The sequence below is a fragment of the Microchirus variegatus genome (genome assembly GCF_963457635.1).
Source record: "Microchirus variegatus genome assembly, chromosome: 7".
NCBI lineage: Eukaryota > Metazoa > Chordata > Actinopteri > Pleuronectiformes > Soleidae > Microchirus > Microchirus variegatus.
In genome coordinates, this window is record NC_139808.1 from 32966929 (window position 1) to 32989282 (window position 22354).

Sequence of the window (22354 nt, forward strand, 5' to 3'; positions counted from 1 at the left end):
ACAGAAACCTGAAGATTCATTAAAAACACAGTCTCTGATTTTTGAAACCTTTATTCTATTTGTGAAAATGCAATAAATGCACATTTCACCATATTTCCAGCATACAGACCACTTTGGACCAAGTCCTGATCCAAAACCACTGTACCTAGACTTCTCAAATCTGGACTAGATGTTCCCACAGACCCTGACCCGACTCCCCAGACGTTAAAGTTCTTAAAGTGCTTGTCAACAAATCATTAAATGGTTTAATAAATAATACATTGACAACATATTTTAGTAATATACACCTGCTAGAGCTCTGGGATCTACTACTCAGGTCAGATAGTCGAGACCAGATTTCAAACAAAACTCACAGTTACTTACATTATTTATTCCCCCATAATATATAATTATTCTTCAGCTCTTTTGAAGCGTTGTACATTTTGTTTTCTTTCATGTAAAACACGTTGACTTGTCCTCGTGTGTGAAATGTACTACACAATAATAAAGCTGCCTCGCTAACTAGCGAACATGCTACTTTAAAATGAGTTTTTAAAGGCGTTCTGGGTTGAATCTGCTGACTAGCTAGCATGCTAACGTTAGTCTAGTAACCGGTGACTACCCGTGTCTGTGTTGTTTAACGTCTTCTTTTAAAGAAAAGTTTTTTTTAAGATAGTTAACTCGTTTAACAGACAAACAAACAAAAGAGTCGTGTTAGAAAAACGTCCACGCGTACGTGACACAACTTTTAACACACGTTATGTTGACGTCCTGCTAACTGGCCAGCATGCTAACTTTCGCAACAGCAGCCGATGAAAGCGAGTAAAACAAACAAGCGTTGTCTCGGGAACGTACCTTTTTCAGAGTAGTAGTTTAATCAGTAAACGACGGTTGTAGTTCTCCGTAGTTCTCTGGAGTTCTGTGTTTCTGTGTGTGTTAGCGCGTGAGCAGCTCTGACAGATACACGTCCATTCATTTACACACACACACACGTGGGGTTGTTTTCAGCGGAAGTGATGTCACACAAACCGGATGATGATGAATCACAGTTTTACACAAAAACGCTGCGCAGGTCGTTTGTAGATTATCCTGCATTTTCACGTTTGATGACAATAAAAGTACATTTAGATTGTTTTGTTTGTTAATTAAGATGACGTCATTTACAGGTTCTCAATGATTTAATGCAGTTTTCATTTTTTAACCGAATACATAAGAAAATAAAAATTATTACATAAAAAAAGAAATCGAAATTATGAGATTAGATTGTGGGATTAGATAAAACAAAAGTTCCAATTGTGGGAAACATTACAACATTAGTTTTTTTGTTATGTTTTAAATGCCAATACTCTTGGAGTAGATGGACTATTGACTGTATACTTTGATGACGATAAAAGTACATTTAAATTGTTTTATTTGTAAATTTAGATGACGTAATATACAGGTTCTCAATGATTTAATGCAGTCTTTTTTTTTTACAGAATAAATACTTTTAAATTGAAAAAAAAACTAAATTATTAAATTAAAAAAAAAAAATGTTTTTCTTTTTTTTACCAAATAAATATTTAAAAAAAAAAAAATCTGTTATGAGAGAAAACGTCAATTGTGGGATTATATAAAAATAAAAATTAATTTAGATTTTAAAAAAAGTTCAAATGGTGGGATAAATTACAAAATTTAGACATAAAAAGGCAAATAAATGACACAATTGTTAGATAAAAAGACCAAAGAGTGCTAAGGGAAAAAAAAGTTAAAATGATGACGTCAATCAGTCATAATTGTGGAATGTAATGAAAATATGTTGAAATTATGACACAAAAAGTCTATGGGATTAAAAAAAATTATTGAGGGAAAAACATAAAAATTCTGATGCATCAAAATGAAATTAATTTAAAAACTGAATAAAAATGTGAATAATGAGTGAGTGAGTGAGTGAGTGAGTGAGTGAGTGAGTGAGTCCTCTCTCTCTCTCCCTCTCTGACTGCAGCCAATAGAATGAATGGACTACAAATAGTGACCAATGGGAGCAGAGGTGGTGGATTATAAAGAGGCAGAGCAGCAGCTCATCAGTCTGTGACCGCAGGGACTGAACCACTCTGCTCTAATCTGCGCCTCCTGGAAACATAGGGATCTTTGTCTCGAGCCCTGATAGCAGTAGTCCTCAAATCCGTCAACAAAAGGTAGGAAAACTGTCTTTAAAATAATCTGTTTAATGTGTTAATTTAAAGAGATTAAATGTGCTGATGCAGATGCAGCAGCATCATAATCTCAATCTCGGGCCTGGAGATGAAAAAATCATTGTCTCGCATCACGCAAACAATAGAGGAATCTCAATCTGAATAATCCAGAAGATTCAATGAGACAAATAATGATGGTGATTCTTGTGACTGAGTGTGGCGCGTGTTGAGGGATTTTAATAATCCCCCTGCAGGATGATGCGTTAATCTGCAGCAGAGGATTAAATTCACATGATTAATAGCTGTTTTTTTGTTTTAAAAATGATGATTTTTCAAGGTTTGATGGTGATTGTGATTGTGAGGAGTCTGCGCGAGTGTGTCACCTTGTCCCCTCCTCCATCCTCCCTCCCTTCCTCCCTCCCCTCCTCTCCTTGTGCCCTTGCTTCCTTCCCTGCGTCCTTGCAGGGAGCAGCCATGCCTTTCGGAAACACGCACAACCAGCTGAAGCTCAAGTTCTCGTCCGCGGACGAGTATCCGGACCTGAGCAAACACAACAACCACATGGCGAAGGTCCTGAGCCCGGACATGTACGAGCGGCTGCGGAGCAAACAGACGCCCAGCGGCTTCACCCTGGATGACGTCATCCAGACCGGGGTCGATAATCCAGGTATAAAAAAAAAAGAAAAAAAAAAAGAGAAACGGTATCGGTTTTTAAACCGCAGAGCTGCAGCAGGAGGAGGAGGAAGCATCATCATCATCATCATGTGTCTCCTCACTGTGACCTTGTCAAAGGATAAAATGCATCGCACTCTCAGATTATCATCAGTTACATAATCTGCGTCTCATAATCCGACAAACCTGCTGTTAAAGGGAAAGTTCAGGGCTTTTGATTATTTTATTTATTTTTATTATTTTTTGCTCATATGAGGCACTGACGCATGCAGCAGTGCTGCCCTGGGCTGTGTGCGCCCCCTGCTGGCCTCCTCCTCTGCCTACAACCAGTGGCAAAGACACTGGATTTAATTTTTTTTTTTTTTTAAATCACTGGATTAAAATATTTCCCTGTAATATCCTGAGCAGATTATTTTAATTTCCTGACGGGGAAGTGAATTTTTAATTTCATACTTCTTTGAAAAAAGTGGCCTAGTATTATTTTATAATATTGTATTCAAAGTGAAGTGTGACGACACTTCATTTATATATTATTCTAAATACGATAATCCGCTCATTTTTGAGCGCATTAACGAGCATAAGGACCAGGACTCTACAGCGCCCCCCTAAGGTGAAACGTCGATGGGAGGCAAATTTTAAAGTTGCACCAAATTTCACGATATTCGGTGGGAACGTGTCGGAGCCCAAGACGAACAAAAAAGTCAATCGGGACGACGGCCTCAACCCAACAGGAAGTCGGCCATTTTGAATTTGGCGTCCACCTTTGCGATTTTTGGACGCTTCGGAAATTAACTAGCTCGTCTGAGCGCGTTTATCGTACAGACATAAAAAAAAGTGAGATAGGTCGTACTGGACTCATCAAAAGTGGGTGCCATCTAGTGGCCACAAGTGGAATGACCGGGTCATTGTGTTTTCCTTCAGATTATTATTCAAATAACAATCCTGGTCATTTTTGAATGCATTTACGAGCATAAGGACCAGGATATAGCGCCCCCTAAATTAAAAAGTGGATGGGAGAAAATTGAAAGTTGCACCAAATTTCACGATATTTGGTGGGAACGCGTCTGCGCCCAAGACGAACAAAAAAGTCAATTGGGACTACGGCCTCAACTCAACAGGAAGTCGGCCATTTTGAATTTGGCGTCCATCTTTGTAAATGAACCAGCTAGTCTGAGCGCGTTTATCGTACAGACATAAAAAAAAGTGACACATCTATATTTAGTCTTCTTGAATCACTATATCGATAACTAAATCTGTCTAGATGTCTTTAAACTCTCACGAGCAGCTGCTAAACTCACTTTTATCTCTGATTTGTGACGTTTCTCTCGCTCTGCACCAAACCTCATAGAGAAAATTGTCGATTTTACATCAACATCGTGAATTTGACCTTTACCGTCATTAATAATCCACTGCTGCCTCCATCGGTGAATTCAACTCTGTCGTTTTGTGAATTCGGGGATTGAAAAGTGACCACACGAGGCAGCAGAGGCCCGGCAGCTCCCGCGTTGAAGGTCACGCGGACTTTTCCATCGTCCCTGATGACCTCTGACCCCGCCCTCCCCCTCAGGTCACCCCTTCATCATGACGGTGGGCTGCGTGGCCGGAGACGAGGAGACATACGAGGTCTTCCAGGAGCTGCTGGACCCGATCATCGAGGACCGACATGGAGGATACAAACCTACAGACAAGCACAAGACGGACATCGACGCCGGCAACCTCAAGGTACCAGATTAAACCAGATTATATCAGATTAAATCAGATTATATCGGATTAAATCAGCAAAGACTAGAAGTCGATGAATGTGGGTTTTTTTTCGGAAGCCGACGTCTGATAATTGATGCCAATTTTTTTCCCTCTATGATTAAAATATAACTGTATGATTTGATAATTCAACAAATTATCACTTTAACGACACAAATAATCCTAATCTGTATTAGCATAACAGCATTTATCGTAGCGCAAAATTTTGGTTGATTAATATCTGGTTAATGAAAAAATAGCTGAAAATATCAGTCGGATGAATTGGTTTTAAGATTATCCGAATTATCGCATTTGTCCGGATTAATTTGCTAATCTGACTTTAAATGTACTCGACGTGATCGTTATCGCACGTTTAAGTTTAGTTTAGACTTTTATAAACTTTATAAGAAAAACAACCGGCTAAAGTAGACGCCACCTAGTGTAGCGGAGGTGAATCCACTTAATTCAATAAATCAATTTCCTGCTCGTAGAATAATCCATGAAAACGTATGGTTTGCTAATTCAACAAATTATCACTTTAACAACACAAATGGTCCTAATCTGTATTAGCATAACGACATTTATCGTAGAGCAAAAAAATGCATAATTTGTATGAATTGGGTGATAAATATTGGCCAATTCTGATTTATGATTAAATAACTGAAAATATCAGTCGGATAAATCGGTCTCAAGATTATCCGAATTATCGCATTTGTCTGAATTAATAAACTTTATAAGAAAAGCCACCGGCTAACGCAGACGCCACCTAAACTCTGCCGCCACCTAGTGTAGCGGAGGTGAATCCACTCGATTCCCTGCTCATAGAATAATCACCGTCCGTGAAAACGTACAAACTAACGATCTCTTTCCCTCAGGGCGGCGACGACCTCGACTCCGACTACGTGCTAAGCTCCCGCGTGCGAACAGGACGTAGCATCCGCGGCTTCTGTCTGCCGCCGCACTGCAGCCGAGGAGAGCGCCGCGCTGTGGAGACGCTGTCCATCGAAGGTAAACAACGCACACATTCGTTTTCATTTTGAAGGGAACGACGAATCTGCGAAAAAGTGGGTGCCCTCTAGTGGCGACAAGTGGAATAATGCAACACCGGGTCATTGGAACCTATTGCGTTTTCCTTCAGATTATTATTCTAGTAACGATAATCTGGTCATTTTTGAGCGCATTAACGAGCATAAGGACAAGGACTCTATAGCGCCCTCCTAAGGTGAAACGTCGACGGGAGAAAATGAAGTTGCACCAAATTTCACGGAACTTGGTGGGAACGTGTCGGAGCCCAAGACGAACAAAAAAGTCAATAGGGACCACGGCCTCAACTCAACAGGAAGTCGGCCATTTTGAATTTGGCGTCCATCTCTGCGATTTTTGGACGCTTCGTAAATGAACTAGCTAGTCTGAGTACGTTTATCGTACAGACATTAAAAAGTGAGACAATTTGTACTGGACACATCAAAAGTGAAGTGGATGCCATCTAGTGGCGACAAGTGTTTTCCTTCAAATTATTATTCAAATAACGACAATCCGGTAGTTTTTGAATGCATTGAGAATAAGGACCAGGACTCTACAGCGCCCCCTAAGGTGAAACGTCGATGGGAGAAAAGTTGCACCAAGTTTCACGATATTTGGTGATAACGTGTCGGAGCCCAAGACAAACAAAAAAGTCAACAGGGACCACAGCCTTAAGTCAACAGGAAGTCGACCATCTTGAATTTGGCGTCCATCTTGACGATTTTTGGACGCTTCGTAAATTAACTAGCTAGTCTGAGCGCGTTTTAACTTGCGGTGCGACAATTTGTATTGGACACATCACAAAGACAAAAATTCCCAGACGGTTTTGTGGATTCAAAAGGGCGTGGCCACGGCTACCAATCTGAAGTTTTTGCTAATTTTGACCACTAGCCACGAAACAGGAAGTTCCCTAGAACTTCAAAATACACCAACCGATCGCGTCCAAACTTCCTACGTGACACGAGAGACTGACCCTGAACACGTTTACGAACATTAAATGTCACAAATCACTGATTTCATGTCCTCGTCTTGTTCTCGGTCCTGCAGCTCTGGCCTCTCTGAGCGGCGACCTGAACGGCAAATACTACGCCCTGAAGAACATGACTGACGCCGAGCAGCAGCAGCTCATCGACGACCACTTCCTGTTCGACAAGCCCGTGTCTCCTCTGCTGCTGGCCTCAGGAATGGGCCGGGACTGGCCCGACGCCAGGGGAATCTGGTCGGTTGTCCACGTTTAATCGGCATAGGAAATGAAAATGGAATCAAAGGTGGTTCTTTGAAGGAAACTCAATTCTGTTTTTGTTTTTGTGTTTGAAGGCACAACGACAACAAGACGTTCCTGGTGTGGGTGAACGAGGAGGATCACCTGCGCGTCATCTCCATGCAGAAAGGCGGGAACATGAAGGAGGTTTTCAACCGCTTCTGCTCCGGACTCACCAAGGTGGGTACGAACACGGCAGCGTCGTCAGCGCGGGTTTAACTCAACAGGAAGTCGGTCGTTTTTGAATTTGCTTGTCCATCTTTGCGATTTTTGGACGCTTCGTAAATGAACTAGATGACACGGCAGCGTCATCGGCATGTATTTGAGCGCGATGTACGCAACTTCTGCCACCAGGGGTCACTCGTGCTAAAAGGATAACGGAAGATTTAGTTTGATAACGTTATGGAAGCATCAGGAAACAAATATTTACCTATTTTGCCTCACTCTAATGGCATGTTCCATAATGTTATGATGTAAATAATGGCCTCGGATCTGGATCCTGCAGATCTGGAGCCTGCAGCCTGCAGATCTGCATGGAAATGGAACTTTCCTTTTTACGGCGTCTTATTTTTTGCTCCTAAAATTTGAATTTTTAAAATCCAAAAGTATGATATAACCTCTAAATGCTGTACTTTATATGCCAGGCCTCTGGGTGGTGCCGTAACTCTGCCACAAATGACAATTTTTGCTCCATCTTGTAGAAAAAGAACTGTACTTTAAAAGATTCTGGTGGACCAAATGAACCATTTTGTGCTTTGCTCTGGACGTTTTTAGCTAGTCGTGTACAAATGTGGTTTTACGGTAAACACAGAGTAAACAGGAAGTCGCATCGAGCGCTAACTAAATTCACCAGAAATGCAAACAAAATTGAACTGTCCGACATTCGGACGAGAAATAAAAACGTTTCTGTGGATTTGAATATTGTTGGCTAACGTAAAAGATGCGACTCGACAAAATGTACAACAATGATAATTTTTTTCCGATATTTTAGCGCAGAAATGTGACCCGTTTTGTCTAAAACGACGAACCTGGTTCTTCTTCTTTTCCCAGATCGAGGACCTGTTTAAGGAGCGAGGCCACGCCTTCATGTGGAACGAGCACCTGGGCTACGTCCTCACCTGTCCGTCCAACCTGGGCACCGGGCTGCGCGCCGGCGTCCACGTCAAGCTGCCCAACATGAGCAAACACGCCAAGTTCGAGGAGGTTCTCAAGAGGCTGAGGCTCCAGAAACGTGGAACCGGTACGAGAACCGCATCGTTTATCCACGCTAGCGCTAAAGAGCGTCTTTATTAAAAAAAATTTAATTCGGGAATGGGACGATAGAACTTCACCATCATCGACTCACTGACACAAGTTTAGTCACGATTGGGATAATCGTGATTGGTGAAAAACCATAGATGCTATAAAGGCTCCCCCTAGTGGTGATTCAAAGTAAATCAATATTTCCGGGGTTTTTTTTAAACGAGAATTATTTATTTTCGCAACTTTTTAAAAGACTTACGAACATGCGTGTTCTCTCTCGTTTAAAATGGTTTTATTATTAAGACGTTCCACCAGGGGTAGCTGGCGTCTGTTTTTTTTTTTTAAAGATTCTTGTTACATATTTTCGTGTAACTTTGGTAAGATCAAAGACGCAATTAACCACGACGCCCAACTTCTCAGCTTTCAGAAACTGTCGGATTTTTCCGCGTAATTACGGTGATGCTAACGTGTCGTCTGCGATGCGCTCGGTGTTAAAGGATTAAAATGTAAAATTTGGCAGTTATTCCAGTCTTGACGGGACATATCTCTGGTTTTGATCCAGATATTTGAGACGCTAACCTTCCAATCTTCTTCTCTTCCGTCAGGCGGCGTGGACACGGCCGCGGTGGGCGGAGTCTTCGACATCTCCAACGCAGACAGACTGGGCTTCTCCGAGGTGGAGCTGGTGCAGATGGTGGTCGACGGCATCAAGCTGCTGGTGGAGATGGAGAAGAGGCTGGAGAAAGGCGAGTCCGTGGACGATCTGATCCCTACACAGAAGTAAAAAAATATTAATAAACACAAAAAACCCACGACCACCGTCCCGACGCACAAACACGTCCTCCTGCACTTCCTCCTCCTCGTCCTCGTCTCCTGTGTCCGAGTGAATGTTTGACTCCGTATCACACAGTCGTCTTCGTCGTCTGGATTTGTTCATGTATTTAAAAATGTGTTCACGTGAGGATGGATCTGAAATCTAATAAAAGAAAACTCTGGTTGAAGTTGAACGTTGATTTGTGGAGTGAATTTTTTTTTTTTTTTTTAAATCGTACACACGTTTTTAAAAAAATCCAGTTTTTCTCTGAATGTTTACAATAGTCACAATTATACTCTTATATTATGATGAGGCTCTAGTAGTCTAAAGGTTGACCACTAGGTGGGGCTAATCACCCTTAAAATCAACATTAGATAACAATTCTGCGACATGAAAATATATCAGACAAACAAATTATACAGCAACAGTACAAAAACAGACATTTACGGGGATTAAAAAAAGCAAAAAGTTACTATTAAAAACTTTTGTGCGACCAATAAATTAATTGCCTAAGTCCTCGGATCGATTTGACCGTTTTTGTACAAAAATCTTGATATAAATTGTAATATTTATTAGCTGTGGATGGAAACTGTTCCTGTAAAGGGCAATGTTGCACCTCGAAGCATCCACAAGAGGGCAGCAAAGTAACATCACTGCGTTTCCTGCCGGGTTGACTCACTCCACCTGGTGGCCAACTGACCTCTCTGCACATACAACACATACAGGTTCATCTCAATGATTTTTTAAAAACATATATATTTTTTAAATTGCTCTTATGGGGTATTCTAATTCTTATTAAATGCTGAATTTAAGGTTCTTGTTATAAATGTGAGTAAAAAATCACAATTAAAAGAACCAAAGACATAAAGTATTTAAGTTTGTGTGTAATTGAATTTATAGAACACACGAGTTTCACTATTTGAGTTGAATTACTGAAATAAATTAACTTATATATAGATTATATATATATGCAACCTTGAGTGCCATGAAAGGTGCCTCCAAATATAATGCATGATTATTATTATAATACATACATACATAGATATATATACGTATACATACATAGATATATATACGTATACATACATAGATACGTATACATACATAGATACGTATACATACATACATATACACGTATACATACATAGATATACATACGTATACATACATAGATATACATACGTATACATACATAGATATACATACGTATACATACATAGATATACATACGTATACATACATAGATATACATACGTATACATACATAGATATATATATACGTATACATACATAGATATATATATACGTATACATACATAGATACGTATACATACATACATATACATACGTATACATACATACATACATACATATACATAGATACATACATACATAGATACATACGTATACATACATACATATATATACATATGCGTATGCACACGTACGTATACTCACGTACGTACATATGTATACATACATACATACATATGTATACATACATACGTATATATACATACGTATATATACATACGTATATATACATATACATACATGTTTACATACATATATACATACGCATATATACATGTATACGTACGCATATATACATATACGCATATATACATATACAAATACACATGCATATACACATATATATATACATACACATCATACATATGAATACATGCGTACATATCTATATATATATATATATATATACACAAACAAACACATATTCATATTTATATATAAACACGTTTTCATCCAGATAAATAAAAAATGAGCAGCGCGAGACGAGACGTTCAAGTTGACAGACATTTTAATCGAGACACGAGTGACCCCTCGACCTCGTGGGCATTTACACGGACTCCCCATCGTCGTCATCATCATCATCATCATCATCGTCTCTACTCTTCAACAAAATACAAAAGAAAAAAGAAAAAAAACCGAAGTACTGCAGTGAAGCTGTTTGAAAGTAACGTACATTATTTACACTGAAAACAAAACAAAAAAAAAATGCTACGTCATTTTTTTTTCTTTCTATTTTTCCAGGAGAGAGAGAGAGAGAGAGAGAAACAAAAACAAGAGAAAACCAGATGAAATAAATAAGACTAGAAATGCTTTTTTCGTCCACATTCACAGCATGACAACAAACGGTGTTGGAGGCCGTGTGTGTGTCGAGGCCACAGCAACGACGACAACAACAACAACAACAGACTGAAGTATTAGTCGATCATTCAGTGATTATTGCCAAAAGCCTTAAACTATACACTTTTTTAATATTCAATACATAACTCTGTATTTTTGTTTTCTTTTTAAAAAAGGGTCGGGGGAGACATTTGGAAACTGCTACTTGGATGATTGTACAGCTTAAATACTTCTAGATATTATATATATTTATACATACACACAGATAGACGTGTCTATCTGTGTGTATGTATATATACGCGTGTGTTTTGCTCATAGCTTTAACTCGTTGGCGACTTTGGAAGCGATGTTCTTGAAAGCGATAGATGAGCCCGATATCCTCTTGAAGCGGACGCCGTTGAGCGAGAGCCGCGGCAGCTTGCAAACCTCCATCTCCCACTGCACCAGGTTCTCGGCGCGGCCGTCGCCGTGCACGCACAGCAGCAGGAAGCTCTCTTGCTGTTCGTAGTCGCAGTTGTTGGCGTCGAGCACCTTGCGAATCTCCCGCATGATGTCGCAGGGCTCCATGGAGCTGGTGGTCCTCATACTCCAAGTGAATCTGAGGGAGCGGGGTTTACTGTCTTTATTTTCCCCTTTTTGATCCCCAGGTACATGGCGACTGTCGGAGGAGAGAGAGAGAGCACAACCGGGTTCAACACGAGCACAGTGGACTACTTTTGCAAGTGGTATTTTAAGAGAAACGGCAGCCATTTTGTGTCCACCAAACCGGCTGGTTTTGGGTGACCCAAAATGGCTTCCAGCCACAGTTGAGAAAATATGAAATATTCAGCGTTTCATTCTTTTCTAACCCGTGTTTTACTTTTTTATATTCATTACATTCAAGTCACACTTTTACAACGTGTTAAAACGTTTAAATGGATCCAGAAATGTTTAGTTATTTAATCTACTGTAGTAGTTTTAGCTTTTTACAGAAAATTAAAACCTGAAAAAAAATATCTCGTAAAAACACACCCCGGAAAAAAATCTCGTAAAAACAGACACGGGAAAAAAAATCTTGTAAAAACATACCCCGAAAAAATCTCGTAAAAACAGATCTGAAAAAAAATCTTGTAAAACAGACGCAGGAAAAAAAATCTCGGAAAAACAGACACGGGAAAAAAATCTCGTAAAAACATACCCGAAAAAAAATATCTCGTAAAAACAGACCCCCAAACAAAATCTCGTAAGTACAGACCCAAAAAAACCCTCACAAAAACAGACCCAAAAAAATCTTGTACAACAGACGCGGGAAAAAAATCTTGTAAAAACAGACCCCGAAAAATCTCTCGTAAAAAAAAACCCGCATAAAAATCTCTTGTAAAAACAGACCCCGAAAAATCTCCTAAAAACATACCCGAAAAAAATCTCTCGTAAAAACAGACCCCGAAAAAATCTCGTAAAATCAGAGCCCAGAAAAACCTCAGCGTAACTGGGCCTAAAAAAAAAGAAGCATATAATCAGACCCGAAAAAAAATCTTGTAAATCATTCCTGAAAAAAATCTCGTAAAAACAGAGCCTGAAAAAATTGGTGAAAACTGAACCGAAAAAACGAATCTCGCAAAAACAGACCCGAAAAAAATCACATAGAAACCGAGCGTAAAAAATCTCTCGTAAAAACAGAGCATAAATAAAATCTAGTAAAAACAGAGCATAAATAAAATCTCGTAAAAACAGAGCGTAAATAAAATCACGTAAATAAAATCGTGTAAAAACAGAGCGTAAAAAATAACACATAAAACAGCGTAAAAAAATCTGATAAAAACAGAGCCTTTTAAAAATTAATTTGAACGAATCCTTGTGCGTGTTTATTTCTAAGTATTTTAAATAATCTGGACTGGTGTGACCGTGAATGTTAACAAAGTAAACTGGGGTTAGAAACACGTTGAGATTGAGATTAAGAGGAGAGCAAATAAACATGCTAGCCATGCTAACAACATGCAAACGTTAAATCAAAACAAACATCAACATCAGGCCAAAAGTTCAACAAAGCAAAGCTCAAATTCTTGAAAACACGATTAATCGTAAAATCAAAGTCAAAGATGGCAGAGAGAGAGAGAGAGAGAGAGAGAGGAGGAGAGAGCGAGAGAGAGAGAGAGAGAGGAAGAGACTGCAGACCAAACTGAAGCTTGATTTAAAGGAGGCGGAGACACTCGAAGGGGGCGGGGTTGTGGGCGGGGACAGGTTAGCCTCACCTTGAGCCCTCAAGTCTCCCGTTTCTCTCAAATTCTGTTGAGACTCTGAGGTGAAGATCAGACGAGGAAGAGGAGGAAGAGGAAGAGGATAAAACACAACAAAAGATGTGTCGACAAAAATATTTTACATTTCACTTCAATATCACTTCATCATTCATTAAAAAAAGAGAAAGAGAAAGCGAGAGAGAGAACATGGATGACGACAACGACGAGGAGGAGGCGGAGCCACCAACCGCAAAAAAACAAAAAAACAAAAGCACAAACAAACAAACAAACATGGAAGATGTTTCACTTCCATTCAGATCAGTGAGGAAGAGTCATGTGACAGGAAGTGAAGAGTGACGGTGAAGCCCGAACTGCAAAAACAAACACACAGAACGGAAGAACGCCTACTGCACCTTTACACACACACTTATGCTAATATTAGCCATTATCTTTGTATAAAAACACCACTTTTGACCCCAATAATTCCTCAAAATCACATTATTTTCCCTGAGAAAGTGAAACGACAACAAAAATCCATCAAAACAACTCAATAGAACGTCTGAATGTAATTTAAGTGCGTTTTTAAAAGGCTTTGGTTAAAAAAAGGGTAAAAATCGAAAAGAAATAAGAGAAAATGTGCAAAATAAAACTTCGCAATTTGGTTAGAAAATTATTTTAATGATTAAAAGAGGATTTAAAGCTTTAGCTAAGTGAGGGAGAGGAGGAGGGAGGGGGAGTGGGGAGCAGTGAAGGGGGCGTGGCCTGGAAAATCACAGCTGCTAACGAGTCCGATTGACAGGTAAGGGGGCGGAGTCGGGGACAGCGGGTCCCGTTCTGATTGAACAGAAGGCGGCAACCAAATTGGAAACGAAGGAGGACAAAAATGTGAACGCAGTCGCATGTTTTGACCAGAGAGGGCAGCAGATATATGAATAATTTCAATATTTTAAAACTGAAACGTGAAGATTTTATAACATTAAAGAGATTAAATTAGATGTTTACACCTGGAACTAGTTTAGGGTTTTATTTGCACTTTTAGCTTTTGTTACGGTGAACAGTGTCAGGATTAGACATGAAGAAATTTTTAATTTGACGATTAAATGTGACGACAACAGCTAAATCAACCAATGTTTGCTAATCTGGCAAAAATCGGACACAATACAATTAGTCCAGATTAGATTCAGGGGCTACAGTTAAATCCGTTTTACGCGTATTTAACATTTGTCAGATTATAAACGTTAGGTACGTTAGAGTTATTTTGTCGGATGTCGACGGGGGAAAACCCCGGGGGAACGAGTTTCAGACGGATAGCGACTACAAGCCCGTGACTACTTCCTGTCTATTGAGCGGTCGCTCAAAAACTCAGCAGCCAATCGGCAGGCAGCTTCAAAAGCCCCGCCCATGGTCAAAATCGAAAACAGAAAACGTTAAAAGGGTCGGCGCAAACAAAATTCCGATATTTTTGAATGACTTTTTTGATCCATATTTTATTTGCAATTTTTGTGTTTTGATGTTAGCGTGAATAGTGCGGGTTAGCGCTTTAGCACCAGGTGAATTTTTGAGGACGGTTTTAGCGCCAAAACGAGGACAGAAGAGTTGTCTGCGTTAGCGTTAACGTTGTAGCTGATTGTTTGCTGGTAGCCCGTGGGTCAAGTGGACACGGAACTTGTCAGCTTGTTAGCGGAGGGTTGCCAGTTTGATTCCCGGTACCGTTGAGCAAGGTACACAACGGCTGCTGCTCCTAAATCCTTAATCCTTACCCTAAATTTATCGTATAGGAGTTTGAATGCAGAGAAGGAACAACGCTCGGTGGCGTGGTTAAATCCTTGATTCGGATAATCTGATTTATAATCTAATCCAAGAGTTGACTCAGACGTGGTCTTCACAGCAGACACACAAATCTGTCCCTGACTCACTTTAACAAACAAAGTACAACAAAAGACTCAGAATCTGGTGACGACAAGAACATGAGGAACCAGAGGAGACACAGGAACCGACAGAAGGTCCTGGAGATCGGTCAGAGACGCTCTGGAAGTCACATGACCGAGGGGGGAGGAGGGAAGTGAGGAAGGAGGGAAGGAAGGGAGGGAGGGAACAAGGAGGGCAAAGTCCCTCCATCAAACACAGCCTCTTACTCTAGATCTTCATCGTCCTACAACTCTCTACATCTTCAGCTCCTGAATCTGAAAGAAAGAGACGTGAATCTGAGAAGACGAGGAGGAGCTGGACGTCCAAAAACAACGGACTCACACAGAAAGAAAGAAAAGAAGAAAAAGAAAGAGGGAAAGAATATTTCTAAATGTGTGGACATGACGACAGGCCGATAAAGAAGGAAATAAAGAAAAGCATGGAAGGATGAGGAGGAGGAGGAGGAGCAGGAGGAGACTGAAGACTTACTAAGGCTCTTTCCTCCCTGCGTAGAAGGCACGGCAGGCCCTGTTTTGGCCATCTGCCTTTTGGCCGGGTCAATAGTGACCCTACAGGCGAGGAGAGGAAGAGCAGCAAGAGGTCAAGGTTAAATAAAGGGCACAGGAAGGTTAGGAGGACACACACACACACACAGTGAGGAGGAGGAGGAGGAGGAGGAGGAGGAGGAGGAAGTGACTGAAACCTAAAATGACCTGAGGAGAAGAAACAGGTTTTGGTCAAGTCTGGAAAACAAGATGAGAGGAGTTTGATCAGGAATGTACAGAGGTCTGAAACTGACAAAATGTCGCCCTAAAGTAAAAATTAATTAATTAAATTAAATTAAATTTAATTTAATTTAATTTAATTTAATTTAAATTAGTTAAAAAAAACTACATTACTTTAACTTTTTAATAAATAATTATTATTTTTTTTTATTTTAATCTATTTTATTTTATTCATTTTTAACTTATGTGTTTTATTTACTATGTGCAGCACTTTGGTCCACTGATTTAACCTTAATATTTGAGTTAATATTTAATAATTCTGTTATTTTTCAAGCAGAAATGATAAAGAATTAATCTTTCTTTTCTTTTAAATTAATAAAAAAAAAAAAGAAAAAAAAAAAAGGGAAATAGTGAACTTGAACTGCACTTAAAAACTAAAACTAAGACATTTAATCCCAGTTTTTTGAATCCTCGGTTGTTGTTGTGGAATTAGGATTTAATCTGTGGTTTCCACAAATGACACATTTTTAAATGATGCAAACTGTATATTTAGGAGTTTTTCAATTCTTGTTATGTAAAGAAAATTATAATTTGTGTCATTTTACGATTAATAACTGAATAAAATAACCAGGTAATGACTCTTTAAGGGAAATAAATATTGATTTAAAGTTGACCAAATTCAACATTCTGTCAGTTTCAGGTTTTTCCACAGAAATGAAGACGGACAGAAAAGTGAGATGAGAAGACGGTGAGGACACATGGAGGACACACTTTGTCCAGGCTCTGAGGATGAGCACAATGAGCCACCAGAGGGCGCTGCTGAGCCACAGAGGCCTCACTCAGACATTCACTCTGTTTACTTTAATGGGTAGAGATCGACTTTTTAAAATCACCGAACTCAGAAATAAGAAGTAACAGACGTTCAGAAGAGTCTGAGGACACATTCAAAAAACAACAAGGACAAACTTATGTGGTCCCAACTCATTTTAAACAAGAGGAAATCATTATATTAGGACTAAAAAGGGCCAAGGAATTAGTTAAAGATAGAATAAACTGAATAAAATGAGCTTAAACTAAGCAAATTAAATTAAATTGATCTAACTCATTGATTGGCTCAAACTATTTCATATTCAAAAAATGACAAAATAATAAGGTTTACTATCATTCTACTACATTTCCTTCATAAAGAGTACTTTTACTACATTTCCTTCCTAAATAGTGTACTTTTACTACATTTCCTTCATAAATAGAGTACTTTTACTACATTTCCTTCATAAATAGTGTACTCTTAAAATATTTCCTTCATAGTGTACTTTTACTCCATTATCCTTCCGAAATAGTGTACTTTTACGCCATTTTCTTCCTAAATAGTGTTCTTTTATTACATCTCCTAAATAAATAGTGTACTTTTACTACATTTCCTTCCTAAATAGTGTACTTTACTACATTTCCTTCATAAATAGTGTACTTTTCCTACATTTCCCCTCTAAATAGTGTACTTTTCCTACATTTTCTTCAAAAATAGTGTACTTTAGCTGCATTTCCTTCATAAATAATGTACTTTTACTATATTTCCTTCATAAATAGGGTTCTTTTACTCCACCTAACTCCTCACTTATGATTTTTTTTTTTTCCGAAGTGATTTTCTGGTAACATACTAGAATATTAGATTATTGCAGATTAGAACGATGAACCATACGTTTTTATGTCATTTGTTATAAAACTGCTGGATGTTTATCAGATGGAGGAAAAACAAAAAAGACATAATTGGACAGACGAACACACACACACACACACACACACACACACACACACACACACACACATATATAAGGCAGGAATTAAAATATCAGCCTGAGTAAAAACCTGCAGCAGTCAAACTTGACTCATGATGTTGTGTAGATTCAATGGTTTGAATCTACACAACAGTTTATAAAAAGGAAAGTGAATCAACCTCAGACAAAACACGTGCAACAGAGTTGACCTGACGTCCACACTGATCTCAGAAGAAAACAACAAAGAACTGAAAGGGGACAAAAGAAGAAGAAGAGTTCAATTTGAAACTAAAATAATAATAATAATAATAATAATAATAATCTACAGCGTCAACCGACTTCTCCACAAAACACAACAACCTACGACATAAAGCTGCTCCTCTAGTTCCTGACACTCTGTCTACGTAGTGCGAACGAGACAAAAAACTCTCAAAAACCAACAAATGTGATCATAAATAATAATAACAATAATAATAATAAAAAGCGTTCAGAGCTCCGTCAGAAAAGTGCAGTTTCAAAAGAGCTGAGAGAGAGAAGAAAGAGTTCAGTCGTTAGCGACAACAATCGTTGTGTCAAGAAACAGGAAGAAGAAATAAAAACCACACCACAATCGACGGCTGCTGTGAAAAGCGACCTCTCATGCAGTGGCCAGTGATTAGTGGCAAAGCTGCTGCTGCTGCTGCTGCTTATTAATGATCGAGTGAAGGTCGTCTCTCACAATCAGACCAACCACAGCCATGGAGACAGAGACAGACACAGAGTACATTTACACACACTTTACTGAGGAAAAACACTCACTTCAAGTCTGTGCCGTAAATACAGAGATGTAGCTGTAGCTTAGCTTAGCTTAGCACGGTGGTTTTTAACATTAGGGTTAGGGTTAAAAATCACTTGGACTGTATGTTGGTTAACGTGACAGGATTTATATGAATGTTCTTCTCCGTTCAAGATTATCGCGATAATTGAAATTCTTACTTATCGCCAGAGACGATAGACGCAGTACGATATTTACGTCACAATATATTATCACGCTATTGATGTCATTATCAAGATATTTACGTCACAATATATTATCACGATATAGATGTCATTATCAAGATATTTACGTCTCAATATATTATCACGATATAGATGTCATCATCAAGATAATTATGTCACAATATATTATCACGATATAGATGTCATTATCAAGATATTTATGTCACAATATATTATCACGATATAGATGTCATTATCAAGATATTTATGTCACAATATATTATCACGATATAGATGTCATTATCAAGATATTTATGTCACAATATATTATCACGATATAGATGTCATTATCAAGATATTTATGTCACAATATATTATCACGATATAGATGTCATTATCACGATATTTACGTCACAATATATTATCACGATATAGATGTCATTATCACGATATTTACGTCACAATATATCACAATATTTACGTCACAATATGATATTGACACGATATAGATGTCATTATCACAATATTTACGTCACAATACATTATCACGATATTGATGTCATTATCACGATATTTAGGTCACAATGTGATCTCACAATATTGATGGACTTGATCACGATATTTACGTCGCAGTGTGATATCACGGTATTTATGTCATCACAATACGATATTTTCAAAATATTGACATCACAATGTGATATTGCGATATTTACGTACCAGTATGATATCATAATATTGGCGTCGCAGTGTGATATTATCACGATATTTGTCATCACAATACAATATTTTCATGATATTTATGTCACAATACAATGTCATCATGATATTTACATCCTAATGCGATATTTACATCCCAATATATTATCGCGATAATATACTTCACAATACTTTTACACGATATTTACATCACGGTATGATGTACATCTTGATACTCACATCACAATACGATACTAGATACGTTTATATTGTGAACTATTTATTGTTTCATATCAGTTTTTATTCTTAAATAATGTGAAATATCGTCATAAATTATTATAATTTATAAATAGTAGTTACTATTTCTGTCTTTTTCTTGACACTCAGTGACCCCCAGGTCATTTGAGTTTGAGACCCCTGGTGGCAGAAGTGTGGATGTAGCGAGGTAAATACTGGGAGGTGGAAAATGTCCTGCCTGGAAGCAATTTTCCAACAGAAAACACCAGAGATTTATTTTGATTTAAAGATATTTGCAGGCAGATTTAGTTACACTAGCGCTAGAAAACACAAACAAAGGCTGTTAACGTTTTAACGCTTCATATTTACTGCACAGACTCCACAGCGGCTTCAAGGAAACTTGACTGGAAACCTTTAGAGAGATCTGATCACATGAATGTGATTATTCTAACCTGTGTGATGTAAATGTACCCAGAGACAGACAGAGTTTTTGTTGTTCAGCTAAGCGTTGTGTTAGTTCAGTGCCAGCAGCCCCACAAACGTCTCTGTTCACTTTCAAAAGAAAGGTTTTTTTTTGTGTTTTCTTTAAAAAAAAAAATTAATGCCATTGTTTGTCGTTATGTTTGGCACACAGTGTGAGGCAGTACAGGAAGTCCTACCTTTTGGTAAACCTGAATGACATGTTTCTACAACAGAAACCAGACAAAGAAACAGTGAGAATGGTGAAGGAGACGTGAGAGGAGGAGGAGGTGGGGGAGGAGGAGGAGGAGGAAGGGGAGGCATGAGGATTCTTAATGAGTGAACAAAAATGTGGTGATTGGAATCATCAACAGTGAAAAGGGAGGATTCATTTATGTTTTTCATCAAAATGATTTCCATTCCTCATTTTAGGTCAGTCATAGCAGGAGCGACGTCACTGGCCTGGCTGCCGCTTTTCAGGGTTTTAACAAATACAGGAACCAATTTTAGGATAATAGGTGCAAATTACACGAGCTAATGTGTGGTAACTTCTGAGCGAGATGGAAAAAAACTGCTCACAAAGCACTTTAGACAGAAATCTGGTCTAGACCAGTTCATGTTCACACTGGGTTTTCACTAAGGACGAGTCGATATCTGGGAATTTTAAACACAATCAATCAATCTATTTATCCTAAATTGCTAACAAGCCAACTATCTGCTAACTTTCTAATGAGCAAACTATATAGCTATGCTAGCTTGCTCATGAGCCAACTGTCTATGCCAACTTGCTAACAAGCCAACTATCTACCAGTGCTAACATCCTAATGAGCAAACTATCTAGCTATGCTAGCTTGCTCATGAGCCAACTGTCTATGCTAACAAGCAACTATCTATCTATACTAACTTCATAATGAGCAAAATATCGAACTATGCTAGCTTGGTCATGAGCCAACTGTCTATGCTAACAAGCAACTATCTATCTATACTAACTTCCTAATGAGCAAACTATCTAGCTAAGCTAGCTTGGTCATGAGCCAACTGTCTATGCTAACAGGCAATTATCTACCTATGCTAACTTCCTCATTAGCAAACTATCTAGCTATGCTAGCTTGCTCATGAGCCAACTGTCTATACTAACTTGCTAACAAGCCAACTACCTATCTATGCTAACTTCCTAATGAGCAAACTATCTAGCTATGCTAGCTTGCTCATGAGCCAACTGTCTATGCTAACCTGCTAACAAGCCAACTATCGATCTATGCAAACTATCTAGCTATACTCGCTTGCTCATGAGCCAACTGTCTATGCTAACAAGAAAACTACCTATCAATGCTAACTTACTAATGAGCAAACTATCTAGCTATGCTTGCTTGCTCATGAGCCAACTGTCTATGCTAACTTGCTAACAAGCCAATTTTCAATCAGTCTATCCATGCTAGCTTGTGGATAAGTCAACGATCTATCTATGCTAGTTTTGTTTGTTTAATTGAATCTGAAAAAGATAATCACAATAATAAAGAAAACTGGTAATGTGGTGCTTGGACAATCAAACAGCTAAATTTCTGAACATTAACACGAGTCGTTTCTTTTACAAAAAGGGTAAAAGTGTGGCTCATGGTGAGCAGTTTTGGTTTCTCCGTCGCAGGCAACCAGGCAGTGACACATACACAATTTAGACTTAAGGATAAATCACATCGTACAGGACAGTGAAGTGTTCCTAACAAAGCATGTAATTAATCAAACTAACTGCAGAAGGCAGCGTGTGGACTGGTTTTTTAACTGGAACAGACAGAGTCAGAGGAGATTACACTGCACAGAGTCTGTTTCAGTGCTAACCAGAGTTGTCTTACGAACACATGCACAGAAAATGCTAAAATGCTAAAACCCCTAACCCCGTGCTGTTCCCTCGCCTACCTGCGGGTGAGTTTGGAGGTGAGTTTGGAGAAAAGGTTGCTGGTCCCGCGGCTGCGCGTCTGGGACAGAGGGGTGGCGTCGTGGGAGAGCGTGGGCGAGGCTGGCGGCCCGTTGTACGTGGCCGTGCGCCGGTCTCTCAGCTGGCCCCCGTGGAAGGTGCTGCGGCTGGCGGTTCCCCGCGGGAAGCGGAGCCGGTCGGGCGTGGTGGCGTTGGCGACGCTGTGGGTGGACACCACCGGGTTCCTTTGACCGCCAGGCGACACGGCGATGCTGCTGCGGGAGGACGGAGAAGGATGTGATCAGGCGTTTGGACGACGGGTTTTCTCCACTGCAGACGTGTGCGTCACTGAACCTGTGCTCATAAATCATCTTTTAGCTCCTCACGTATTC

General features: G+C 39.1%; 2 protein-coding genes across 6 annotated transcripts in view; one reads left to right on the forward strand and one right to left on the reverse strand.

Moving 5' to 3' along the window:
- Nucleotides 1-2053: 2053 nt before the first annotated feature.
- Nucleotides 2054-9007, forward strand: ckba (creatine kinase, brain a). The gene is made up of 8 exons (XM_083892434.1): nucleotides 2054-2156; nucleotides 2619-2820; nucleotides 4393-4547; nucleotides 5441-5573; nucleotides 6636-6807; nucleotides 6906-7029; nucleotides 7900-8089; nucleotides 8697-9007. Exons 2-8 carry the CDS (start codon nucleotides 2628-2630, stop codon nucleotides 8873-8875), a joined length of 1146 nt encoding a protein of 381 aa, XP_083748560.1. The 5' UTR covers nucleotides 2054-2156; nucleotides 2619-2627; the 3' UTR covers nucleotides 8876-9007.
- Nucleotides 9008-10720: 1713 nt separating this feature from the next.
- The window catches only part of mark3a (MAP/microtubule affinity-regulating kinase 3a), a 42267-nt gene continuing 30633 nt past the window's right edge, over nucleotides 10721-22354 (reverse strand). For 2 of the 5 annotated variants that reach the window (XM_083892159.1, XM_083892161.1), the window contains exons 15-18: nucleotides 21965-22237; nucleotides 20251-20277; nucleotides 13288-13332; nucleotides 10721-11714 (exon numbers count right to left, since the gene is read on the reverse strand). In XM_083892159.1, coding sequence (XP_083748285.1) covers nucleotides 11369-11714; nucleotides 13288-13332; nucleotides 20251-20277; nucleotides 21965-22237 — 691 coding nt within the window. In that variant the 3' untranslated portion in view covers nucleotides 10721-11368. The remainder of the gene's footprint in view (nucleotides 11715-13287; nucleotides 13333-20250; nucleotides 20278-21964; nucleotides 22238-22354) is intronic. The other 3 variants (XM_083892160.1, XM_083892163.1, XM_083892162.1) reach the window with 3 other exon arrangements.

Excerpts from the sequence above, each read along its gene's own strand:
- ckba (XM_083892434.1), top strand. The coding sequence starts at position 2,628 with ATGCCTTTCGGAAACACGCACAACCAGCTGAAGCTCAAGTTCTCGTCC. Across the intron at positions 5,574-6,635 it reads GGAGACGCTGTCCATCGAAG|CTCTGGCCTCTCTGAGCGGC; the intron begins GTAAACAACGCA and ends TCGGTCCTGCAG. Across the intron at positions 6,808-6,905 it reads CCCGACGCCAGGGGAATCTG|GCACAACGACAACAAGACGT; the intron begins GTCGGTTGTCCA and ends TTGTGTTTGAAG.